Source organism: Pieris napi, chromosome 7, assembly GCF_905475465.1.
Source record: "Pieris napi chromosome 7, ilPieNapi1.2, whole genome shotgun sequence".
Taxonomy (NCBI): Eukaryota; Metazoa; Arthropoda; class Insecta; order Lepidoptera; family Pieridae; genus Pieris; species Pieris napi.
Genome location: NC_062240.1, coordinates 10,536,837 through 10,556,848, shown reverse-complemented (window position 1 = coordinate 10,556,848; position 20,012 = coordinate 10,536,837). Strand labels below are relative to the sequence as shown.

At 35.8% G+C, this 20,012-nt stretch overlaps 3 protein-coding genes across 5 annotated transcripts; all 3 read right to left on the bottom strand.

Annotated features, from left to right (window-relative positions):
* Window positions 1-139: 139 nt before the first annotated feature.
* Window positions 140-1,098, bottom strand: LOC125051084 (60S ribosomal protein L22-like). 2 transcript variants are annotated; one of them, XM_047651231.1, is made up of 3 exons: window positions 964-1,098; window positions 589-877; window positions 140-332 (listed from the first exon to the last, which is right to left on the bottom strand). In XM_047651231.1, the coding sequence occupies exons 2-3, from the start codon at window positions 866-868 to the stop codon at window positions 169-171; spliced, it is 444 nt and encodes a 147-aa protein (XP_047507187.1). In that variant the 5' UTR covers window positions 869-877; window positions 964-1,098; the 3' UTR covers window positions 140-168. The 2 variants fall into 2 exon arrangements, with proteins under 2 accessions (XP_047507187.1, XP_047507188.1); XM_047651232.1 differs by having other exon boundaries at window positions 589-892; window positions 964-1,090.
* An 8,434-nt stretch (window positions 1,099-9,532) lies between these two features.
* On the bottom strand, window positions 9,533-12,030 carry LOC125051145 (E3 ubiquitin-protein ligase RING1). Its single transcript, XM_047651316.1, has 4 exons — window positions 11,159-12,030; window positions 10,674-10,846; window positions 10,360-10,532; window positions 9,533-9,896 (listed from the first exon to the last, which is right to left on the bottom strand). Exons 1-4 carry the CDS (start codon window positions 11,914-11,916, stop codon window positions 9,852-9,854), a joined length of 1,149 nt encoding a protein of 382 aa, XP_047507272.1. The 5' UTR covers window positions 11,917-12,030; the 3' UTR covers window positions 9,533-9,851.
* A 608-nt stretch (window positions 12,031-12,638) lies between these two features.
* On the bottom strand, window positions 12,639-18,331 carry LOC125051147. Of its 2 annotated transcripts, none has more exons than XM_047651319.1 (3): window positions 17,173-18,331; window positions 16,281-16,508; window positions 12,639-12,924 (listed from the first exon to the last, which is right to left on the bottom strand). In XM_047651319.1, exons 1-3 carry the CDS (start codon window positions 17,237-17,239, stop codon window positions 12,725-12,727), a joined length of 495 nt encoding a protein of 164 aa, XP_047507275.1. In that variant the 5' UTR covers window positions 17,240-18,331; the 3' UTR covers window positions 12,639-12,724. The 2 variants fall into 2 exon arrangements, with proteins under 2 accessions (XP_047507275.1, XP_047507274.1); XM_047651318.1 differs by lacking the exon at window positions 12,639-12,924 and adding an exon at window positions 14,647-15,366 and having other exon boundaries at window positions 17,173-18,326.
* Window positions 18,332-20,012: the final 1,681 nt, after the last annotated feature.

Below are 20,012 nucleotides of genomic sequence, written 5' to 3'. Positions count from 1 at the left end.
TTCCAAGAAATCATAACAAAGCTGGTCCTTTGGTAGGGAAAGATTAATATAAACCAAATGTTATAGGTTTTTCATTAAAGATTTCATTTCATGGTTATTTCTAATCATGAAATGAAAATGGTACAAATAAAAGTCAAAATAGTGTAAAACTATATAATAATCAAAGGTCTAATCCTCATTATCTTCATTGTCACTGTCAGCGTTGATGTTGAAGTAACGCAATTCATATGAATCATGGGCTGAGGCGACCACTCGAAGCCAGTCACGCAGATTGTTCTTCTTGAGGTAACGCTTTGTCAGGTACTTAAGATACCTCTTGGAGAAGGGAATGTCTGGAAAAGTTGGTTTAAGTTTATGTATTGAAGTTATATACACATACATACACACAGCCTATGAAGTTTAAGTGTACTCATAAGTTTTAAAATAGAGCTTTAAGTACTTGCAGGACTAAAACTGGCCTGGAGTGATATTATGCTTATAACATATGCCTTGAGTCATGACCTGTACTAAACGTTAACAAGATTTCATAAATAGATGTATAGTTCCAAGAACGCCGTTTAAATAAATATTAAATATATAAATACTAACCTGCGCTGATAGCTACTTTCGTCTTGTCGCGAGCGATGACAACGTGATTGCCTAGGTTATTGGTTTTGCCTTCAACTTTTACACGTTCTTTTAAGTATTTTTCGAAGTTTCCCACATCGAGGATGCTGTCTTCGGCGGGATGTGTGCAGTCAATTGTGAATTTCAAATTGATTTTCCTTCTTTGACCCTTACCACGGATTTTACCGCCTTTGACACCCTTCTTACCAGTTTTCTGGTGTAATTGAGCTTTTTTAGCAACTGGCTTTTTAGCTACAGCCATTTTGGCAACCTGAAACAAAATGCTCTTTTCTAATATTATAAAATAACAAAATATCACTTCACATACATTATCTTAAATCTTTTTGAGTAACCTACCGAACACGTGTTACAGTCACCGAAAAACCTGCAAAATGGCCGATTTGAAATCACAATATTTTTGACAGCATCTTTTTTCCGGTAGCAGATAATGAACCCCGCACAGACCACATATAAACAACAAACAAATTACAAGCGGCGTTACGCTTAGTATTCTGTGACAGCGATACTCTCGCTTCTTGTTCTTGAAAAATTCAGCAAGTAAAACTCAAGTTAATGGGCATGACGATCAATGTAATGTAATTATCAAAAAATATCGAATGGTTAATAAAATATACGTTTTGATTGCATATTTTAGCTAAAATATTTGAATACTTCACTAAATGGAAACACACATTTGTATTAAGAATAAAAGAGGCGCTCTTCAAATAATAATGATTAAAGAAGTAATTAGATGGCATTAGTCCCATTCTTAAAAAATGCATTACAGGACTGACCAAGCCATAGGTTTTTTTTGGTATTTGTTTTTGTCACCGTCGCGCCCGACAGTAGTGCAAGAAGAGTACGACGGGACGGGGCGTGAGCGCGTCGCTACACGTTGTGTTATATAAGTATTCGTAGTAGTAACTAGTAGTCATACAGATAGAGAGACGCGACGCGTCGCGCCCGGCGTGACGGCAGCTTTGTATTCAACTACAAAAATGGACGTGGAGAGAGTTGAAAAACTAATCTAAAGTGTTCGAGCACAGTTTTTGTATGATTTGGGCCATTCTCAATACAAAATTGCTAGCTTGAAATCAGCGATTTAGGAATTAATAGTAAGGAATCTCAAAGAGCTTGTTTCAAAAATGCTCGAGAAATCAGGCCGAGTCGGCCGACGCAACGCTTGCAGGATCATCACGTCCGCAGTGTGACATCCACGCTGCGTCGCCGTCCCGCCAGCGTCCCCTGTCTGACCAAACCTTTAACAAATTAACTAATCTATTCAGGGAATGACTTTAGACCACGCCAAAGCGTGGCAAGGCCACATGACTATTTCGATTGGCGTTAGTGGTTGAAAAAGTGATTTTGTTTCAAGCCCCTGGTATCGCCGAAAGGAATTTCGGACTTGATCGAGATTCGAGACCGAATTTGAACTTTATAGGTATTTCTAATATTTTAACTATGATAGCTTTATATTAAATTTAACTAAACTGCGGTTGCCACAGTTTTTGTTAAGGTAGCATTCATTTTGCAATTAACCGCTAAGGCTAAGGGCTACCAGTCTTTTCATGTGCTGTTTTCTTTTAATACAATATCATATTTTATAAGGTCAATGTACAGATTCAATATTTTAAAATAATAATGATTAAAGAAGTAATTAGATGGCACTAGTCCCATTCTTAAAAAATGCATTACAGGACTGACCAAGCCATAGGTTTTTTTTGGTATTTGTTTTGTGTAAGTAGGTTTTGCCGTTGGAGTTAATCAAATATTCATTCAAATATCAGTTGTTGTTTTCATTTCGGTTAGAAACGTCGCGTATTAAATATTGTGATCGAAAAAGTGCAACGCGCTGACGCAGCGCCGCGATCGCGTTACAATGAATCGTTGACCTAATACATGTTATTGTGTAATGAATTAAGGCGAGGTTTTGTCTTTATAATTTTAATTATTATATAAAATTTATGATGTCATCTCCAAGTGTTATTGAAATTAAAACCCAAACCGAGCAATTACTAGTGGGTGAACTGAAAAAGGAAAGAGCCCGATGCTCAGACCTGGAAAGTATTGTCCATCAACTCAAGGAACGAATAGCTCAGCTAGAACAAAAAATAGATCAGCCCTTAACACAAAGGGATGAGGCAGCCGCTGAATCAATTCAGTATGAGACGGACGAAGAAGAACTGGCTAAAGAAACGGAATGGGTGCGACAAAAAAGCAGAAAGAAAAGGAAACTAAACACCTCCCCTTCCCCCATGAAAGAAGTTACTTGTAATAAAGTAACCAAAGAAAAACCCAAAAAGGAACCCCTTCCACCTCCGATTATTGTCGAAAATGTGATTGAATACCAATCATTTTACGATTCCTTACTTAAAAAAGAATTAAATAAAGACTCTTTCACCGTGAAAATGCTTAGGAATGGATCGGTGAAGATAAACAGCAATAGTGAAGCTACCTACAGAGGTATCACAAAACACCTTAAAGAAGAAAATGCTTCGTGGTTCTCATACGAGAACAAGCAGAGTAGGCCAATAAGAGTAATGGCAAAAAATCTGCATGCCTCTTGCAAGCCTGAAAGGATAGTTGAAGACCTCATTCTCCAAGGATTTAAAATCTTAGACGCAGCCGTCAAATATAGCTGGAAAAACAAGGAACCGCTAAACATGTTCATTCTCTCTTTCCACCATCAGGAAAACATAAAAAATATTTATGAAATAAAATCGATACTTGGCTGCAAAATTGATGTACAGCCATTGAAATCACCAAAATTGATCCCCCAATGCAAGAGGTGTCAGGCTTATGGGCACACACAGAAATACTGCTCCAAGGAGCCGAGGTGTGTAAAATGTACTGCAAAGCATCTCACAGTAGACTGTAACAAGCCACGAGACGCGAAACCGAAGTGCGTTCACTGTGGTGAGTCACACCCAGCTAATTACAGAGGCTGTGTTGTAGCTAAAGAATTGCAAAAAATGAGAAACGTTTTAAAATCCAAATCAAAAACTGAAACGGACAAACCTGTAAAACCAGCAAAATTAGTTTCCAAGACTGTTTCCTTCGCTGAGGTTACTAAAGGTCCCAAGATTCTATCCTCAACACAAAATGAGACTAAATCTAACACAGGCTTAGATGAAAAGATTAACACCATACTTTCATTATTGACAACTTTTGATGAAAGACTTAAAAAACTTGAAAGCAGCACCAAAATAGCAGCTTCTAAACGTCCAAAGCAATGATGTCTTTAAAAATAATGGCATGGAATGCTAATGGGCTTTTAAAACACCAAAGAGAACTTCATATAATTCTTAAACATGAAAACATTGACATCTGCTTGGTATCGGAAACACATTTTACCAGGGAGTCGTACATTCAACTTAAAGGATATAACGCCTACCATGCCCTTCACCCAAGTAATAAATCCAGCGGGGGAAGTACAGTTATAATAAAGGACAGTTTGAAACACCATGAGGTCTTTAAATATGAAAAAGAACATATTCAGGCTGTGGCTGTATGCCTATCAATGAAGCGGTGTCCATTAACAATATCTTCTATCTACTGCCCACCAAGACATGCACTTAAGTACGACCAGTACACAACCCTGCTAAAAAGTCTTGGAAATAGATTTGTTTTGGGAGGCGACTTCAATGCAAAACATACCTACTGGGGATCAAGATTAATAACGACTAAAGGAAAAGAACTATTTAATGCTATGAAAGATTTGAGATGTGATGCAATTTCGACAGGGAAGCCTACATACTGGCCAACAGACAAGAATAAAATACCAGATCTTATAGATTTCTTCATATTTAGAGAAGTATCACCAAATGTTCTCCAAATAGAGGAAGCTTATGATATGAACTCAGATCACTCACCAATTTTACTCACAATTGGCGAAGACCCTGTAAAGCGGAAACTGAATCCATGTCTCGTGAACCCGCATACGGACTGGGACAGCTTCAAAATTTATCTTGAGAATATTATAGACCTAAGAGTACCTTTAAAGACTGAGGAACAATTAGATTTAGAAGTAAATAAATTTACAAAGAACATCCAACAAGCTGCTTGGAGCAATACTCCAAAATTTAAGAAAAAGGTACAAAACAACTACTTTCCAGAAGAGATTATAAATCTGATAAAGACAAAACGAGCTCAAAGAAATAGGTGGCATTACACAAGATGTCCTGAAGACAAAAAACATCTGAATAACCTCACTAAACAACTGAGGAGAGAGATTAAAATACATAAAGATACTTCAATAAAGAGATTCCTAAACCAATTAACTTCTGATGGTTCCACCAACTACTCCATCTGGAAAGCGATAAGAAATATCAAAAAACCTACAACACATATTCCTCCCTTGACAGAGTCTGATGGGAATTGGGCTGTAAGTAATATACAAAAAGTTAGAAGGTTTGCTGATCATCTAGAAAATATATTTCAAATCGATGAAGAAGATTCACTTGACTTCGAAGAAATATCGTCAGAACAACTAAACATCCGTCTAGTCACACCAAAAGAAGTTTTAAGTGAAATTAAATGTTGAACTAAAAAAAAGGCGCCAGGCTTTGATTTAATTACTGGTGAGGTACTACAGCATCTCCCCCGTAAAGCTGTAGTTAAAATGACAACCTTAATTAATGCTTCATTTCGACTTCAATATGTTCCCAATATGTGGAAAGTTGCGGAAGTGATAATGATTCCTAAGCCAGGAAAACCACCACACGAAGTAACGTCTTACAGGCCAATCTCATTGTTACCTGTTATAGCAAAACTATTTGAGAAACTCTTTCTCAAACGTCTTAACCAGGGCCGCGCCGACCCCCGGCAGCGCCTGTGTGCGAAACCCATGAAGCGCCTCCTATTTTTTTATAGGGGGGCAAACGAGCCTGCGGGACGACCAAAAAGGGCAGTCATCGCAGTCCATAGACATTTATAGTGGGTGTGTTGCCGGCCTTTGAGCCTTATTTGAGGTGTATTACGAATCTTCAAGTTTCAATGTATTTTTAATTATTTGTCAATTTTGACCGAAAGAAAAATGTTCTTTAGTTTAATATAATTACTTAAAGATTATTTTCTTAAGTAGGTCCGTCCGCTTGCTAATTGCCGTGAAAAATACCAAAAACGCGAATTAAATTGTTACATACTTTATTTACTATGTTATATCTAACTGTTTTTAAGGTCAGATTTATGACATATTTTTTAATAAATCCCATCTTTTAGTAGAGGACAAAAAATATTTATATAATTCTTGCACAATATCAAAAAAACCCAGTCGTGTGATGATTGAGGTTAGCAGCGTCGTTTACTATTTAATTTAAACTATGGCTAGTGCACAGTACATAAAAAGCGCTGGGATTTAAATCCAGCAATATTCTTACCGTGCATATTTGAGCCATTATCAAAGCCTTGTCCCCTTAAATTGTTTATGTCCAAATTAATTTCGTTTAATTTTTCTATTATAAATGACGTTACTCCAGCGCCATTTGTATCTATAATAGGACAGAAAGCAAGGAAATGCTCTCTTATTTCCAACTTTATAGTTTCCATGTTAAAATTGACAAACCTTATTATCATACTAATTTACTCTTCCTGTGAAACGTCAGGAGTACAATCCAGTATTATTGAAAAATATTTATTAATTCGACATAAATTTAAAATAAATGTTGAATTTGGTTACCGAGTATAAAAATTAGTTCATTTTGGATTTTATTAAGGTATGTCGGCATATAATTGAAATTATAAGACAAACACACTCAAGAAACTCACGGCGCAGCGGCCTTTCTTTTGATTCGCTAAGCTCTTGAGTAATTAACGTAAACTAAAACCCAAAGCGTAAAATGACACTTCAAAGTTCAAACGTACGTAAGAATATTGTAATCATAAATAATTTCGGTGGCGGCGCCCTCTTTGTCTTAGCGCCTGTGTGCACCGCACACTTCGCACACATGGGCGGCGCGGCCCTGGTCTTAACCCTATTATTGCCAAAAAGCAGCTCATACCGGATTACCAATTTGGTTTCAGAGAAAAACATTCTACCATTGAGCAGGTTCATAGAATTACAAATAATATAGAAAAAGCACTAGAAGAACAAAAAGTCTGCTCCACGGTCTTTCTGGATGTAGCTCAAGCATTTGACAAAGTGTGGCACCGAGGACTTGTTTATAAATTAAAGAAACTACTGCCTCGTCAATTTTCAAATATACTAGAGTCATACTTAACACAAAGAATGTTTAGAGTACGACAAGAAGATGATTATTCAGAACTGAAAGAAATAAAAGCTGGGGTGCCGCAAGGGAGTGTATTAGGTCCGGTCCTGTACCTTTTATACACATGCGATATTCCTGAACTAGAAGATAACGTAATCGCTACCTTTGCCGATGATACTGCTATCATGTCTACGGCAGATACTGAAAAGGAAGCGGTAGTAAAACTACAAAAAGCCATAAATACTGTTGGCTTGTGGACCAAAAAATGGCGGATACGATTAAATCAGTCTAAATCAGTTCACATAAACTTTACTAACAAAACATCAAATTACCAGCCAGTATATATTGATAATGTCAAAGTGCCGTTCCAAAATTCAGCTAAGTACCTAGGTATGACGCTGGATACCAAACTCCGATGGAAGGTCCATGTTAAAAAGAAGCGTGAAGAGCTGGATCTCCGTTACACTAAATTGTACTGGTTGCTCGGAAGGCATTCCGCGTTATCAGTTCAAAATAAATTATTGATTTACAAACAAGTCCTGACACCTGTATGGACTTATGGTTGCCAGCTGTGGGGCTGCACCAGTAATAGTAACATCCAAGTAATCCAACGATTCCAAAACAAAGTGCTCAGGGGAATAGTCAATGCTCCCTGGTATATTCGCAATAACGACCTCCATCGGGACCTTAATATAGAGGACGTCGCCACAATAATAAAAAAGACTGCTGGAGCCCACGAACATAGGCTCCACCATCACGTGAATGTCGAGGCTATTCAACTCCTAGACACCACTGGCCTAGTGAGAAGATTGAAAAGGACAAAACCGTTTGAACTAGTGAATTAGTGTTAGTGCACGTTAGTATTAAGTGCTAAACAGTGATTGAAAAAAAAAATAGAACACAAGAACAAAGTGTCTTCCCTTTAATAGAGACTGTAAGTAGTGTTATTGGACACTTTCTTATGTTAAATATCCTTTGTAATAAATTAGGTTAGACTTAAATTACTTATTAGTCTTAAGTTAGGCTAGATTGTAATGTGCCATGATGTCTTAGTAAAGACACATGTATATAAAAAAAAAAAAAAAAAAACTTTTTCAACCACTAACGCCAATCGAAATAGTCATGTGGCCTTGCCACGCTTTGGCGTGGTCTAAAGTCATTCCCTGAATAGATTAGTTAATTTGTTAAAGGTTTGGTCAGACAGGGGACGCTGGCGGGACGGCGACGCAGCGTGGATGTCACACTGCGGACGTGATGATCCTGCAAGCGTTGCGTCGGCCGACTCGGCCTGATTTCTCGAGCATTTTTGAAACAAGCTCTTTGAAATTCCTTACTATTAATTCCTAAATCGCTGATTTCAAGCTAGCAATTTTGTATTGAGAATGGCCCAAATCATACAAAAACTGTGCTCGAACACTTTAGATTAGTTTTTCAACTCTCTCCATGTCCATTTTTGTAGTTGAATACAAAGCTGCCGTCACGCCGGGCGCGACGCGTCGCGTCTCTCTATCTGTATGACTACTAATGACTACTACGAATACTTATATAACACAACGTGTAGCGACGCGCTCACGCCCCGTCCCGTCGTACTCTTCTTGCACTACTGTCGGGCGCGACGGTGACGGGACGCGACCGTTGGTGTCGCGCTGGGCGCCTGCTGCTCACGCCGCGTCGCCGTCCCGTCCGCTGTCTCACTGACCAAACCTTTAGCGTTAGTAGATCACGCCTGTAGAAAAATGATTTTGGCTCAAGCTCAACATCACCGATCTGAGATCTCACAGACTACAAAAAACATGCGCATGTTCTATACGTGTCTTTGACAAAGTGACGTAACTTTTAAAATTTAATCACAAGTGAACAAGGGTAATAATTTAATCTATTTTTGTAAACAAAACAGAAATCTGAATTAACTTAACCTTTTCTTGTGTAAGAAATTAATAAAAATAAGAGAAGTGTTGTTTGTGGTATTACAACAGTAATGTCTGATATTTTTAAACTATAAGATATGGAGAAATTCCTCCCAAGATCGATAAAGTCAAGGTAAACAAATGATACCAAGAAAATGGATAAATGTTTTGCCGTATGCGGCTGTGATGACCTGGAAGGAATAACTAATTCAGATTTAGATCGCTTTACGGATAAAATTGAAAATGTGTTAAACGACGAAAAAGGGAGACGACTTTTCAGGAACTTCATGTTTTCTAGTAATATGAAGCATGGAAGAAGAGCATTAGACTTTTGGGAGCATAATGAAAGGCTACTTAATTATTCTATAGATGCAGACAGTGTTTCTTTTCGGAATTATTTAAAAGATGTGGGCCGTCTTCTTGATGAAGCTGAAAGAATAGAAGAATTAGACTTTGCATCGGTGGAAAGACTGGCAGCAGCTCATGAAGGTGGGAGCAAGGAAGAAATAGCAGAAGCACTAAAAATAATTAAGCTTGATATTACCAAAGCCCTCCGAAGAGAATATTTTGCATTTAGACTCCGTTTCATACCACCTAAGCATCAATAGTTCAGTACAATTTGTGATGTACCTTTACAATATATTGTTATTTTTTTCTACAATACCAGCCTTTACATCAACAATTTTGGTATACTCAATTTTGTTATTTATTGAAGCAATGCTTTTTTGTATATATTGACACAATTAAATTATTAAGTAATATTAATAGGGTGGTTTATATTTCAATCTACTTTTAAATTACATAACATACAAGCAAAACATAAAATTTTGTATTTATTGCAAATATACAGTTAAATACAAGTAATATAGATAGTTTACATACAATCAATCAGATTCCATTAATATTATTACAATCGAAAACTTATTGCTATTTTGTATTTTAAAAATTGCATATATTCATTACATTTCAATTCTTACTTAATGTAATAATGAACTATGTTGCTAATTATTTAAATTTCACTAAACTAGATATATAGTTGTATCACATAGAGTCTGCCTCAAAACATAAAATTGATGATTTTTCTTAGATAAATTATCACTATGGCTGCAAATTAATTGCAGCTTGCTTATTCCTAGGTTTTCTTCCAAGAATAATACATTTCAAGAGGCTTGTTGACCTGAAACAAAAATAGTTTCAATCTGTTTGTGTGGTTTAAAATATTTCTGCAGTAAATGTGCCTCTTTTTATATCAAGAGCTATCCTACTCCTTATCATTTTTGGTGCTCACACCATGTTATAATTGTAAGCAAGCTTTGTATTATCATTGAATATACAACAAAAAAGGTGTTTGTTAAAAGTTCACAGATGCGGTTGAAATTGTACCTTACTCTTAATTCCACCACAGAAAAGCAACAACTTACTATGGGAGTGATTTATACCTTTGCATCCCAGTGTCACCTTTAGTAACTATATTAGTGTGTTATTTTGTATGTAGCCTTTACCATTCCTTGGTAAATATGCTATTCAACATATAAATATTTTTATTACAACAGATTGGAGAGCACTAACTCTTTTGCTTAGTAATATTTGTATTCATGTAAGGATTCACTTATCAATTTGAAATGGAATTAAAAATATACCTTCCAATATTTATCATTGATCTGCCTTAATGTCTGTGCTCCTACTAATGGCACAAACTGTCCAGGTGTTGGTGCAACATAGATACAGAAGTTGAGCAGTCGATATGCCTCTGGCAACTCAGTGTCGAGGTCAAGTGTAAGCCGCATTGCAAGGTATTTGCTCAGGTGGTCAACTGTAATAAATTTCAAGTCATATTAGAATTTCATGTTGGAACGATAATAGTAAACATATTTATAGAAGCAACTTATTTAGTAAAGTCTTTGGTTTTTCTGAATATTTTTTATCCCATTACTACATGTATTTTAAAAATTACCAGAAGCATTAGCTGTGGTCTTCAAGTATCGTACAGAGCTATCTCTCAAAGCTCTCATAAGTTGGTTATCACCCATCATTTCAGTGGGATGTGGTTTAAAAACCAGCTCAATCTCATTTGGATTCAGCACCTCCCCCTCACCCTCTGTGTCCATAGAATTTTCACCCTCTGTTCTGGAATAAGTTGGTATAAAGTGATAAAATATTCAATGAGATTTATGTCAAGCCACACTTCAAATATATGTTTCCTATGTAAGTGGATTTACAATAAGAAAAATATTTAACTGACACTTGAAATTATTTTACATTTTATTCATACTTGATATATACATGAGAACATTCTATTATTTAGGGTTTCAACACACTTTTTTACTGTTACAACACACTTTTTTAATCTATGTAGAGTTGTCATTATAAGGAAGTTTTTTTCTACTAATATATAGTTTAACATTTTACAGAGTTTGAAATCAAAAATTAATTACAAACCTGCCATCACTAGATTCACTTTCTTCACTTCTCTCTGAAGTTAGTACAGACTTTGCTCTTTTAGTTGTACTAGTATTTTTTGACACAGAACTCAGATTGGATGGACTTGGAGATGGTGTACTTCTTACAGATGCAGGATTTGATGTTGACTGACCAGATGGAGTAGGATTTCCTGTGGATGAGGAACCTTCTCTATTGTTTGTAATGCTTGTTGTACCTCCATTTTGTGGTGGGTCAGTATTATTCCCATTAACAGTAGATGTGCTATTAGCACTGCTTTCTTCTTGATTTTTCCTGGATCGTTGAGGCCTATTCTGAGACTGTAATTTGATTCCTTCTGTGATAGAGTTTACAAGGGAAGCTTGAGAATGGGACATATTAATCTTAGCCAACACTCTTTCTTGATGAGCTTCATATTCATCTCTACTTGGATATATTTTAGATATAAGTAGATCAAAATTAGGATCGGGTCGCAAGGACCGCTTTGAAACCAACTTCTTTCGACAGGTCGGACATTCTTTGTTACCAGACCGTAATGCAGTTATAATGCAATCCGAACAAAATCTATGTAGGCATTCTTTTGTTGTCATGGTCTTCTTGAGCATATCTAAACATATTGGACACATTAGTTCACTGTGCAAACTACGCGGGGAGACGGCTATCTCCGTAGCGTCTGTTATTACTTCCTGAGGTGTTCTATGTAACTCGTATAGTGACAGCTCCCATGTCTTATTTTGAGAAGGTTCTGTTGACGACATGTTTAATCTTAACAAACAATATGTTTTTCTTTTAAGTGGTATTACAAGGCAAGCACATAAAGCCTTCGGCCTACACTGCCGCCATTTTATTTACGTTTGACTCTGATATTTGATTATTGATAACAATTCAAAACATTGTTTATGACATTATGACTTTGACAGTAACAAAAAATTCCAACTACAGAATATGATGAAGCGTAAAGTTTCTACAAATAATTGTATTCATATTTTAACTAAAAAAAAATAAAAACCAGAATCTCAGAATTTATTTTAGTTATAATTCAAACTTTACGTTCACGTTTAAATTTATGTAGTTTTGATATAGGAACATATTTTCATAAAGTTAATTGGGTACTGCTAAATTATATCTATTTATATACATATATTCAGTACTCAGCGATACTGTGCGGTAATGAAGGCAATAATAAAGTACCTAAGTATATTAACTAAACAAATATAATAAAATAATGAATTACAATACGATTTTTTTTTAATATCATTTAAAGTAAGATTTTAACTTTGGTAGGTGTTAAACGTTTTTTATTTTGTTCAGTGTACTCGTATATAGATGTGACTCCAAGATAGTATGGGCCGACTGAAAATCGGTGTTGTGTTTGTACTTCTTTTATATACATGTGTGTGTGTGTGCTTTAATCAAATAAACGTTTCTTCATCCTTTTTTTTCTTTTAAAAATATTATAAATAACCAGTAAAATAATATAAATATTTACGAATTAGTATTTTATTATTCAAACAATTAATTTAGACATACTATTTTCCTTGTTGAACTGGAATTAATATTTGGCCACTACTTTGATTGGGTACAAGCGTGATTACATTGCCTTGATTGCTGTTCGACATTGACTGAATAGGTTGTTGAACCATTATCCCTGGCTGGTTTGACTGTAATTGCTGCCCGGGTTGCTGTACTAGAATGGTTTGTTGACCTGGTTGCTGGCCTGGTTGTTGAAGAAAAATTGTCTGTGGTCCTGTTGGCTGGGTCGGTTGCTGAACAAAGAAGGTTTGATGATTTGGTGGTCCAGTAACAAATATGGTTTGTGGCTGGCCTGACTGTCCTCGTGGACTTTGAACAATAAATTGCTGTTGGCTTGACGGTTGTCCAACCACGATTTGTTGCTGCCCGGCAGACTGAGGAACTAAGAAAGTCTGTTGATTTGGTTGCTGAGACACTAAAACTGTTGGCTGCTGGTTGGGCTGTTGAGAAACAAGTACTTGGTTTGGTTGTTGTTGCAATAAAACTTGCTGACCATTAGGTTGAGTAGCCAGGATCATCGTCGGCTGATTTGAAGGCTGGTTGACATGCTGAATTACCATCTGTTGGGGCTGGCCCTGTGGTGACGCCATGATGAACGTTTGTTGAGGCTGTCGTGCCATAAGCACTGTTTGGCCTGGTTGACTGGGTTGACTAAATACAATACGTTGGCCTTGCTGGTTTACATAAGTGGGCTGTTGTGAGGGTTGGCTTATAAACGTTTGTTGGCCTGGCTGCGTAATGAATGTTTGTTGTTGTTGGCCTGGTTGGCCAATATACGTCTGTTGACCAGGTTGGGTTATAAAGGTTTGGCCTTGTGTCGGTTGGTTTACGTAGGTCTGTTGGGCAGGCTGATTGACGTACACTGGCTGCGGGGTTTGATTGACTTGCTGTTGATTTGGTTGTTGATTAACCATGACTGCCTGTTGCGCGTTACCCGCGTTTGGTTGTTGGTTAACAATTACATTCTGTTGTGTTGGTTGCTGGCCTGAGTTATTGGAGGTCACTTGGACATTGTTTTGACTTGCTGGGTCTCCGCTCCTCTGCTCCAGTGAAGAATCTTGGCCATTTTTTCGACCTTGCAAGTGATTAAATGTGTCAGCAGGTATAAACACACCCGAAACTATATCTTTGCTTTGCCCATCTACTATAGGGATAGCAGATGTAGACGCTAGGTATACCGCAGCAAACGTAGTCTGAAAACAGAAGTAAAACTAATTATAAACTTAACCTTATTTTGAAAATAAGAAACTAAATATAGTCTATGGAATTATGCTGTAAAACTTCTAGGATTAAGGAATATGTTAAAGTACTCACCAACAGTATTATTCTCATGTTGTCGTCGTAACGGGCGCTCTGATAATGACGAAAACTATTCGATAATGTTGTTTTATAGCATTTTGATTCAACAGATCATCAGTTAGCTAATGTCGTAGGGATTTTCTAATTATTTAATTTTGTGGTTGTGAGAAATGCTCATTTTTAAATTATATATCGATTAAGCACCAGCCTAAATTAATGATTAAGAAATAGGAAACTCCTGATGAGACTCATAAATAAGAAATATTTTAGTTTAATAGGTTAGTTTTATTATTACAGTTGTTATGCTATTCTTAAACAACTTATTGGAAAAAATGTGTTGAATCAAATCCATATCTACATACCATATCCCTCAAGAATAAGTTTAGAAATATAAAAATAGTGTACTTTAGTATTTTGAAATAAAACAGTTGTTTTTGTACATATTTAATGAAAATAATATAGAATGAAAACAATTTATGGACACTTTTTTTAATTATTTTCTGTGATTGATTCCGGTATACAAATATTCACAATGACAACAAAAAACGTTAAAACTAAAAAAACAAGTGACAAAGGTGAAACTTAACAAAAACTAGGTATAAAGTAACCTATATATGTATATATTAATAAACATAGGCTTATATTTTCGCCATGATCAAGATGTGTGAAGAATGTTGTGTAATTCCATTAACATTTAGTATTAAAAACAAAGTATTTACCCACTGACAATTCGTGGATCTCGCTTTCTATTCTGCTAGCACGGAGAATACGAGAGATCAAATGTTTAAAGAAACATACTTAATAGAAACAGTAAATTATTAAACAATCAAATTGATCAAGGCTACGTATTTGAAACAGGAAAACCAAAGATACATATTTTAATATTGTATTAAGTTACACACACACCAAACTTTTCAACTGATCCACTTCTTATCTCGTAAAAAAAGACGTAGAGATTTAACATAGATACAATAATCATTGAGCCTGTTGTCGTGGAATAATGTCGTACTCACAATAATCGTCCATTAACATATTGAACCAATAATCCACCGTCTGCGTACCTATTGTTCTAGTATTGACCGTACGCCTGAACTTTGCACTTGGACGCCTGGATACCTCTTTCTGCCTAGATGGTCGGGAAGTTGAAGGACGTTCGGGCGTAGTGGATAAATTCATAGATCGGAACTCGACTTTCTTCCTTTTACGTGACGATCGACGCAGGTTTGTTTGCTGCTCTGGCGATGATGGTGACTTAGTAAGTAAGGCAGGATGGCGAGGAGAGTCCGAAAATCGTTGTAGTATGGGACTGTACTCCCATGAAGTCGTCCTACGTCGGACCTCTTCAAGGGAACGATTATCTAAGTTGTCGGTGGAATCTGTAACCAGGATCATAGTGGGACATGGGGCAAAGATGCATGTATTATAGATCGAGTTATAAATAAACTTAGCAAATTATTTGAGCTCATACAACTGATGGGAATTATTAACAAAGTAATCTTACTTTTATAACTTATAAGTACAGTCAAACCTGGGTAAGTGAGAGTAATAACTGGAACCCGTCTTAAGTTCCCTCATTGACCTCCGTAAGTGAGACTGCTACTTATCTATAAGCGACAGTCGAGCTTTATTTATTTATATTATTTATTTTAACTATAGCTACCATAAAAATACATACATACATAAAAGATACACAGATACAGTAACAAATGACAAAAGAAAGTACAAATTTAACATCTGTTATTTTATGAGTTCACATAATTAGGCACATAATTTTATCATATTACATATTTACTACTTTCGTACTTGCTGTGACTTGAAATTGCTGCGTACCTCATAAGCGAGAATGAGATTGTGCTCCCTTGAACTCTCGTTTACCCAGGTTTGACTGTACTAGTTTTTTTATTATATATAGTAACCTATCGAGCACGCGATCAGGCATATCCGAAAAGCTAGGCAGCAGGGCAGTGTGAAATCTCCTAATAATCTTTCCTAAAAAGCGACTTTATTTGCTTAAATCTAGGTCTGGTAGTCGAGCCCGTCTTTCGCCGGGCCCGGGCGTCAACTACTCCGGAAATATCCTCATGATATTTATGGACGAGTCGGAGCAAGTTCTAATACGTAAATAAGTATGAAAATTAAATCTAAAAAGTTATGCAGTGCGTGCGAGGTCTAAGATACGTTTCTTAGTAAACGACTAAAAAAATTGGGTAAGGAATAATATAAATAAATCAGACAGAAGACACAGTTAATACTACTGAAGTCTTGTCAAGTTTATCAAAATGAAACAAACCATCATTTTCTTCCAATTCGTCAGTAGATATGTCGTCATCTACACGCCTTTGCTTTTTTTTCGCCTCACTTTCCGCTCTAAGCGTCTTGATATAATTTTCTAGTCTTTCAGGATCAGTCAATTCATCGTCATCATTCCTCAACCGAACATATTCAATGGTAAGTTCTGGAGTGGGTGGTGCATTGGAGTATACTTCTTCAGCAGTTTCTCGTTGTGGAGAATTTAGAGCTGTAAATAGCAACATAATAGAAGTAAAAAAATGTTTTAAAAATTGCAATGTCTTTTTCGATGCTAACGATTAAAGACAGAGTAAAAATGTTGGTGGACTCAGTATCCGCACTAAGACTCTCACTAGTTGTGCGTACGATTTAATAATTTACATAAATTAAGCCTGATAATAAATAGTTGAATTTGCTACACACTAGACCATTGAGTTAGACAATATACATTGATTACAAGTATCTACTAACGTCTGTTAAAATTAGCCTCCTAAAGGTTTCATTACGTCCATGGGCAGGTTAACACTTGTATTTTAGTGACCCGCATAGTAATTAAATAAAAACAAAACAAAAACACGTGACCTCATTTCACCAATTCAAGCCAAATATGGACGACGTTAGTGGAAATAAAAACTCAAATGAAGTAACCAATGCATCGCGTTTTCCTTTTCATAAGCCGACATTATTTTGAATCTTTTTCCACGTTTATGTATTATAGTTTCACGAAAATGATATAAACAGATAATTCAATATTGTCATCGGTGTGTGGTTTTCATCGTCTTCTAAGTGCCTCGCTCTTTCCAAAATGGAAGTCGACTTTAGTTCAGCACATTTTGTAATGAGAAAAACGCGTCATTTAAAATTCAGTCAAAGTAAACTCATCACAAACTTACGTTGTAGATTCACGAACATGCTTCTTATTAATCTATTCCGCTGTTCCTCTTGATCACCGCTAGACATTTTTTTAAAGTAAACGACTACCTGTAGCAATTGAGGTGTGGAAATGTGTGTCACAGATCAGTATATCTCATTAAAGTAAAAAAAGTGTGCTCATAAAAATATGAGGGTAGACAAAAAAAAGTTACTACCTTATTTTGTATCATTTGCAATTATTTAATAGTTTGTGTTTTTAAAATTCAATTTGAATTCTTTTATATTTGTACGTTTGTAGAGCGAAATAAATATTGTCTTGTGCATCTTAATAAATTTATAGTTTACTTAATTTAGTAATAATTCAAACCAATACAAAATAGTATTACCTATTACTTTTTCTGTAATTTTTGGTTCCTATTTTTTTTATCAAGTTGCTATAAATGGTTTATGTTGCTAATCAAGAATTCTAAAATAAATTTTACGAAGTGCAAATGACTCATACCCAGAAAAAACACAAAACAAAGGGCACAATGCCATTTGATCCAATACCATTTTTAAGTTTAATAAGACTTAATTATGACGAAATAATTGAAAGGAAATAGGATCGTGACGGGTGTCTAGGGTCTCCTGCCCTCTTTTATCTTTGCAATAAATATATGGATGAGATTATTTAGGCACTCCAACATAATATATTTTTAATAAGATATCGTCTTTTCTTCCTCCTCATATATGTGAATTCTGTTCTGTACCATAGAGTACCTATGAACATAATATAATTACATTATAGTCAATGAAATATTACATTTGCGATTGGATTTGCAAAATAGCTAATTACTTAATTATTCGCATTACCATTTAGCCTCTATCTTTTCTCTTCTAAGAAAAATAAGCAACAGAGCAATAGACAAGTACCTAACCGCCATTTTATAAAGATCTGTGGTATAAAAATTCTTAGTGCAGTTTCCGGCCTAACGTCAAAATTAACCTTTCCATTTTGTTAGCATAGATTGCGCATGTTTCCGGTTATTAATGTTTACGCCTACCAGATAATCTCTTGGCTTAATCATTTAAATTTGTAACAGTTAGCTCATTCGGTGCACATACCACGGCTGATTGACTGCGGTTACATTCGACGGTAATCACTATGATGTATTTAGTTCAATTCTTTAGGAATTGTGCCAGAGTATTAGGGATTTAGGGATGTTGCTTGAGGTTGACTGGTTCAGAATTATTTGGTCGATGTTAAAATAAAACTCCCTATTACTTGTAGAGAAGAGGTGAAGATGGAATAATGAATGATATTTATTTACAAAACTGTGTACAATTATACTTAAAAATTATCCTACACTTACAACTAATATTGACATGTGGTGCCCAAATGCGGAGCGTTGGTTGGTTGCGCAGGTACCAGAGTAGGCGATAAAAACGCGGCGCGGCAAAAAGTTGGCGTTTTTCTGCACGCAGCCGTCGAAGCGTACGAACGTGTTCTTCTCAGAACACTTCGGTATCCTTACGATAAAGCTAAAACTGTCCTTTTCAGGACAAATTATCGTATCTCGACTAAACGTCTAACAACTGTCCTTTTCAGGACAAAATATTCTTGTTTCTCGACGAAAACGTTTGACAACTGTCCTTGTCAGGGCATATTACCGTGTCTTACGACACGATGAAACTGTTCTTTTCAGAACACACGACCGTATCTATTCTGATATGTTCTTCTCAGAACACATCACTGTTTCAATACGACACGTTAATCAATCACCTACAGGGATATTTCAACAAAGCAATGATTTTTTTTTAGTAATTTTAGAGTGTAACCTTACACACATACCTATGTGTACCTAGACACAGACTAGGTATGATGTTTTTATTAAAAATTTACGGGCTTTTGTTATATATCAATATCATACTAGCGATCTGTGTGATAATAGTATAAAGTCAAAGTCGATCGTTATTGTTTCTAAATCTATACTGGGTAATACAACAATACTTTTAGATTTATGGTGCTGATGAGACAAGAACCTTACGGTACCGCAAATCATTAATCAATATAGAAGCTTATAAGTCGAGATATTAGATATACGAAGTGGGATTCGTAATTGATGAGTTTTTCATGTTTTAATTCGTGAAAACGCTTTTTATAGAAATAAAAAGTGTTATTTGATTAAAGATCGAAAGGTACATATTATTCAAAATTTATTAAAAATTATACTATTTAAAACAATATTAATGGAATTATTGGCAAATATTTATTAAACTGTTTAATATAGTGAAAATATAATATTAAACTTATTATAACAGTAACCAATCTTCTTCCCTACTATTTCAATGAGTATAACTTGCTTGGTGAATTAAAACCTCCCGAAGAAGCCAGCGTGTTTGTGATACGAAAATCAACGGCATTTGTCAAACACAGAAGGGTGATGCACTAGTAATGTAGTGTAGTGTAAATACGATTAATAATATCATACACTGTCAAGTTCATATATTATAGTAGGGTAACGATTCTATGTTATATGGCAGATAATCTCGATTTTTTTTTTAATGGCTCTGGCACGATTTGTGCATTAGCCAGCGTTAAGTATAGGATTTTTTGTAATTCGTGCTTGTCTTTAGAAATTCGACCGTGTCCTTCACGTACGGTTTAAGCACTCGCCCGGTACCGCACAACCCTCCCAAAGGCCGAGAACAAATTTAAATTAAAACTTGCCCTCGAACTGGGAATCGAACCCGGTACCCCTCACCTAGCTGCCACTTAATAAGACAGCTAGGCTATGAGGCTCCCATAATCTTGATTTAAAGACTGGAATAGAATTGTCAAAGAACACAAATATATAACCTATTTAGTAGTAAGTGTTGT

Excerpts from the sequence above, each read along its gene's own strand:
- LOC125051145 (XM_047651316.1), bottom strand. The coding sequence starts at position 11,916 with ATGTCGTCAACAGAACCTTCTCAAAATAAGACATGGGAGCTGTCACTA. Across the intron at positions 10,847-11,158 it reads AGTGAATCTAGTGATGGCAG|AACAGAGGGTGAAAATTCTA; the intron begins GTTTGTAATTAA and ends AACTTATTCCAG. Across the intron at positions 10,533-10,673 it reads GACCACAGCTAATGCTTCTG|TTGACCACCTGAGCAAATAC; the intron begins GTAATTTTTAAA and ends AATTTATTACAG.
- LOC125051147 (XM_047651318.1), bottom strand. The coding sequence starts at position 17,239 with ATGTCTAGCGGTGATCAAGAGGAACAGCGGAATAGATTAATAAGAAGC. Across the intron at positions 16,509-17,172 it reads CATGTTCGTGAATCTACAAC|CTCTAAATTCTCCACAACGA; the intron begins GTAAGTTTGTGA and ends TGCTATTTACAG. Across the intron at positions 15,367-16,280 it reads CGAATTGGAAGAAAATGATG|ATTCCACCGACAACTTAGAT; the intron begins GTTTGTTTCATT and ends TCCTGGTTACAG.
- LOC125051084 (XM_047651231.1), bottom strand. The coding sequence starts at position 868 with ATGGCTGTAGCTAAAAAGCCAGTTGCTAAAAAAGCTCAATTACACCAG. Across the intron at positions 333-588 it reads GAAAGTAGCTATCAGCGCAG|ACATTCCCTTCTCCAAGAGG; the intron begins GTTAGTATTTAT and ends CAACTTTTCCAG.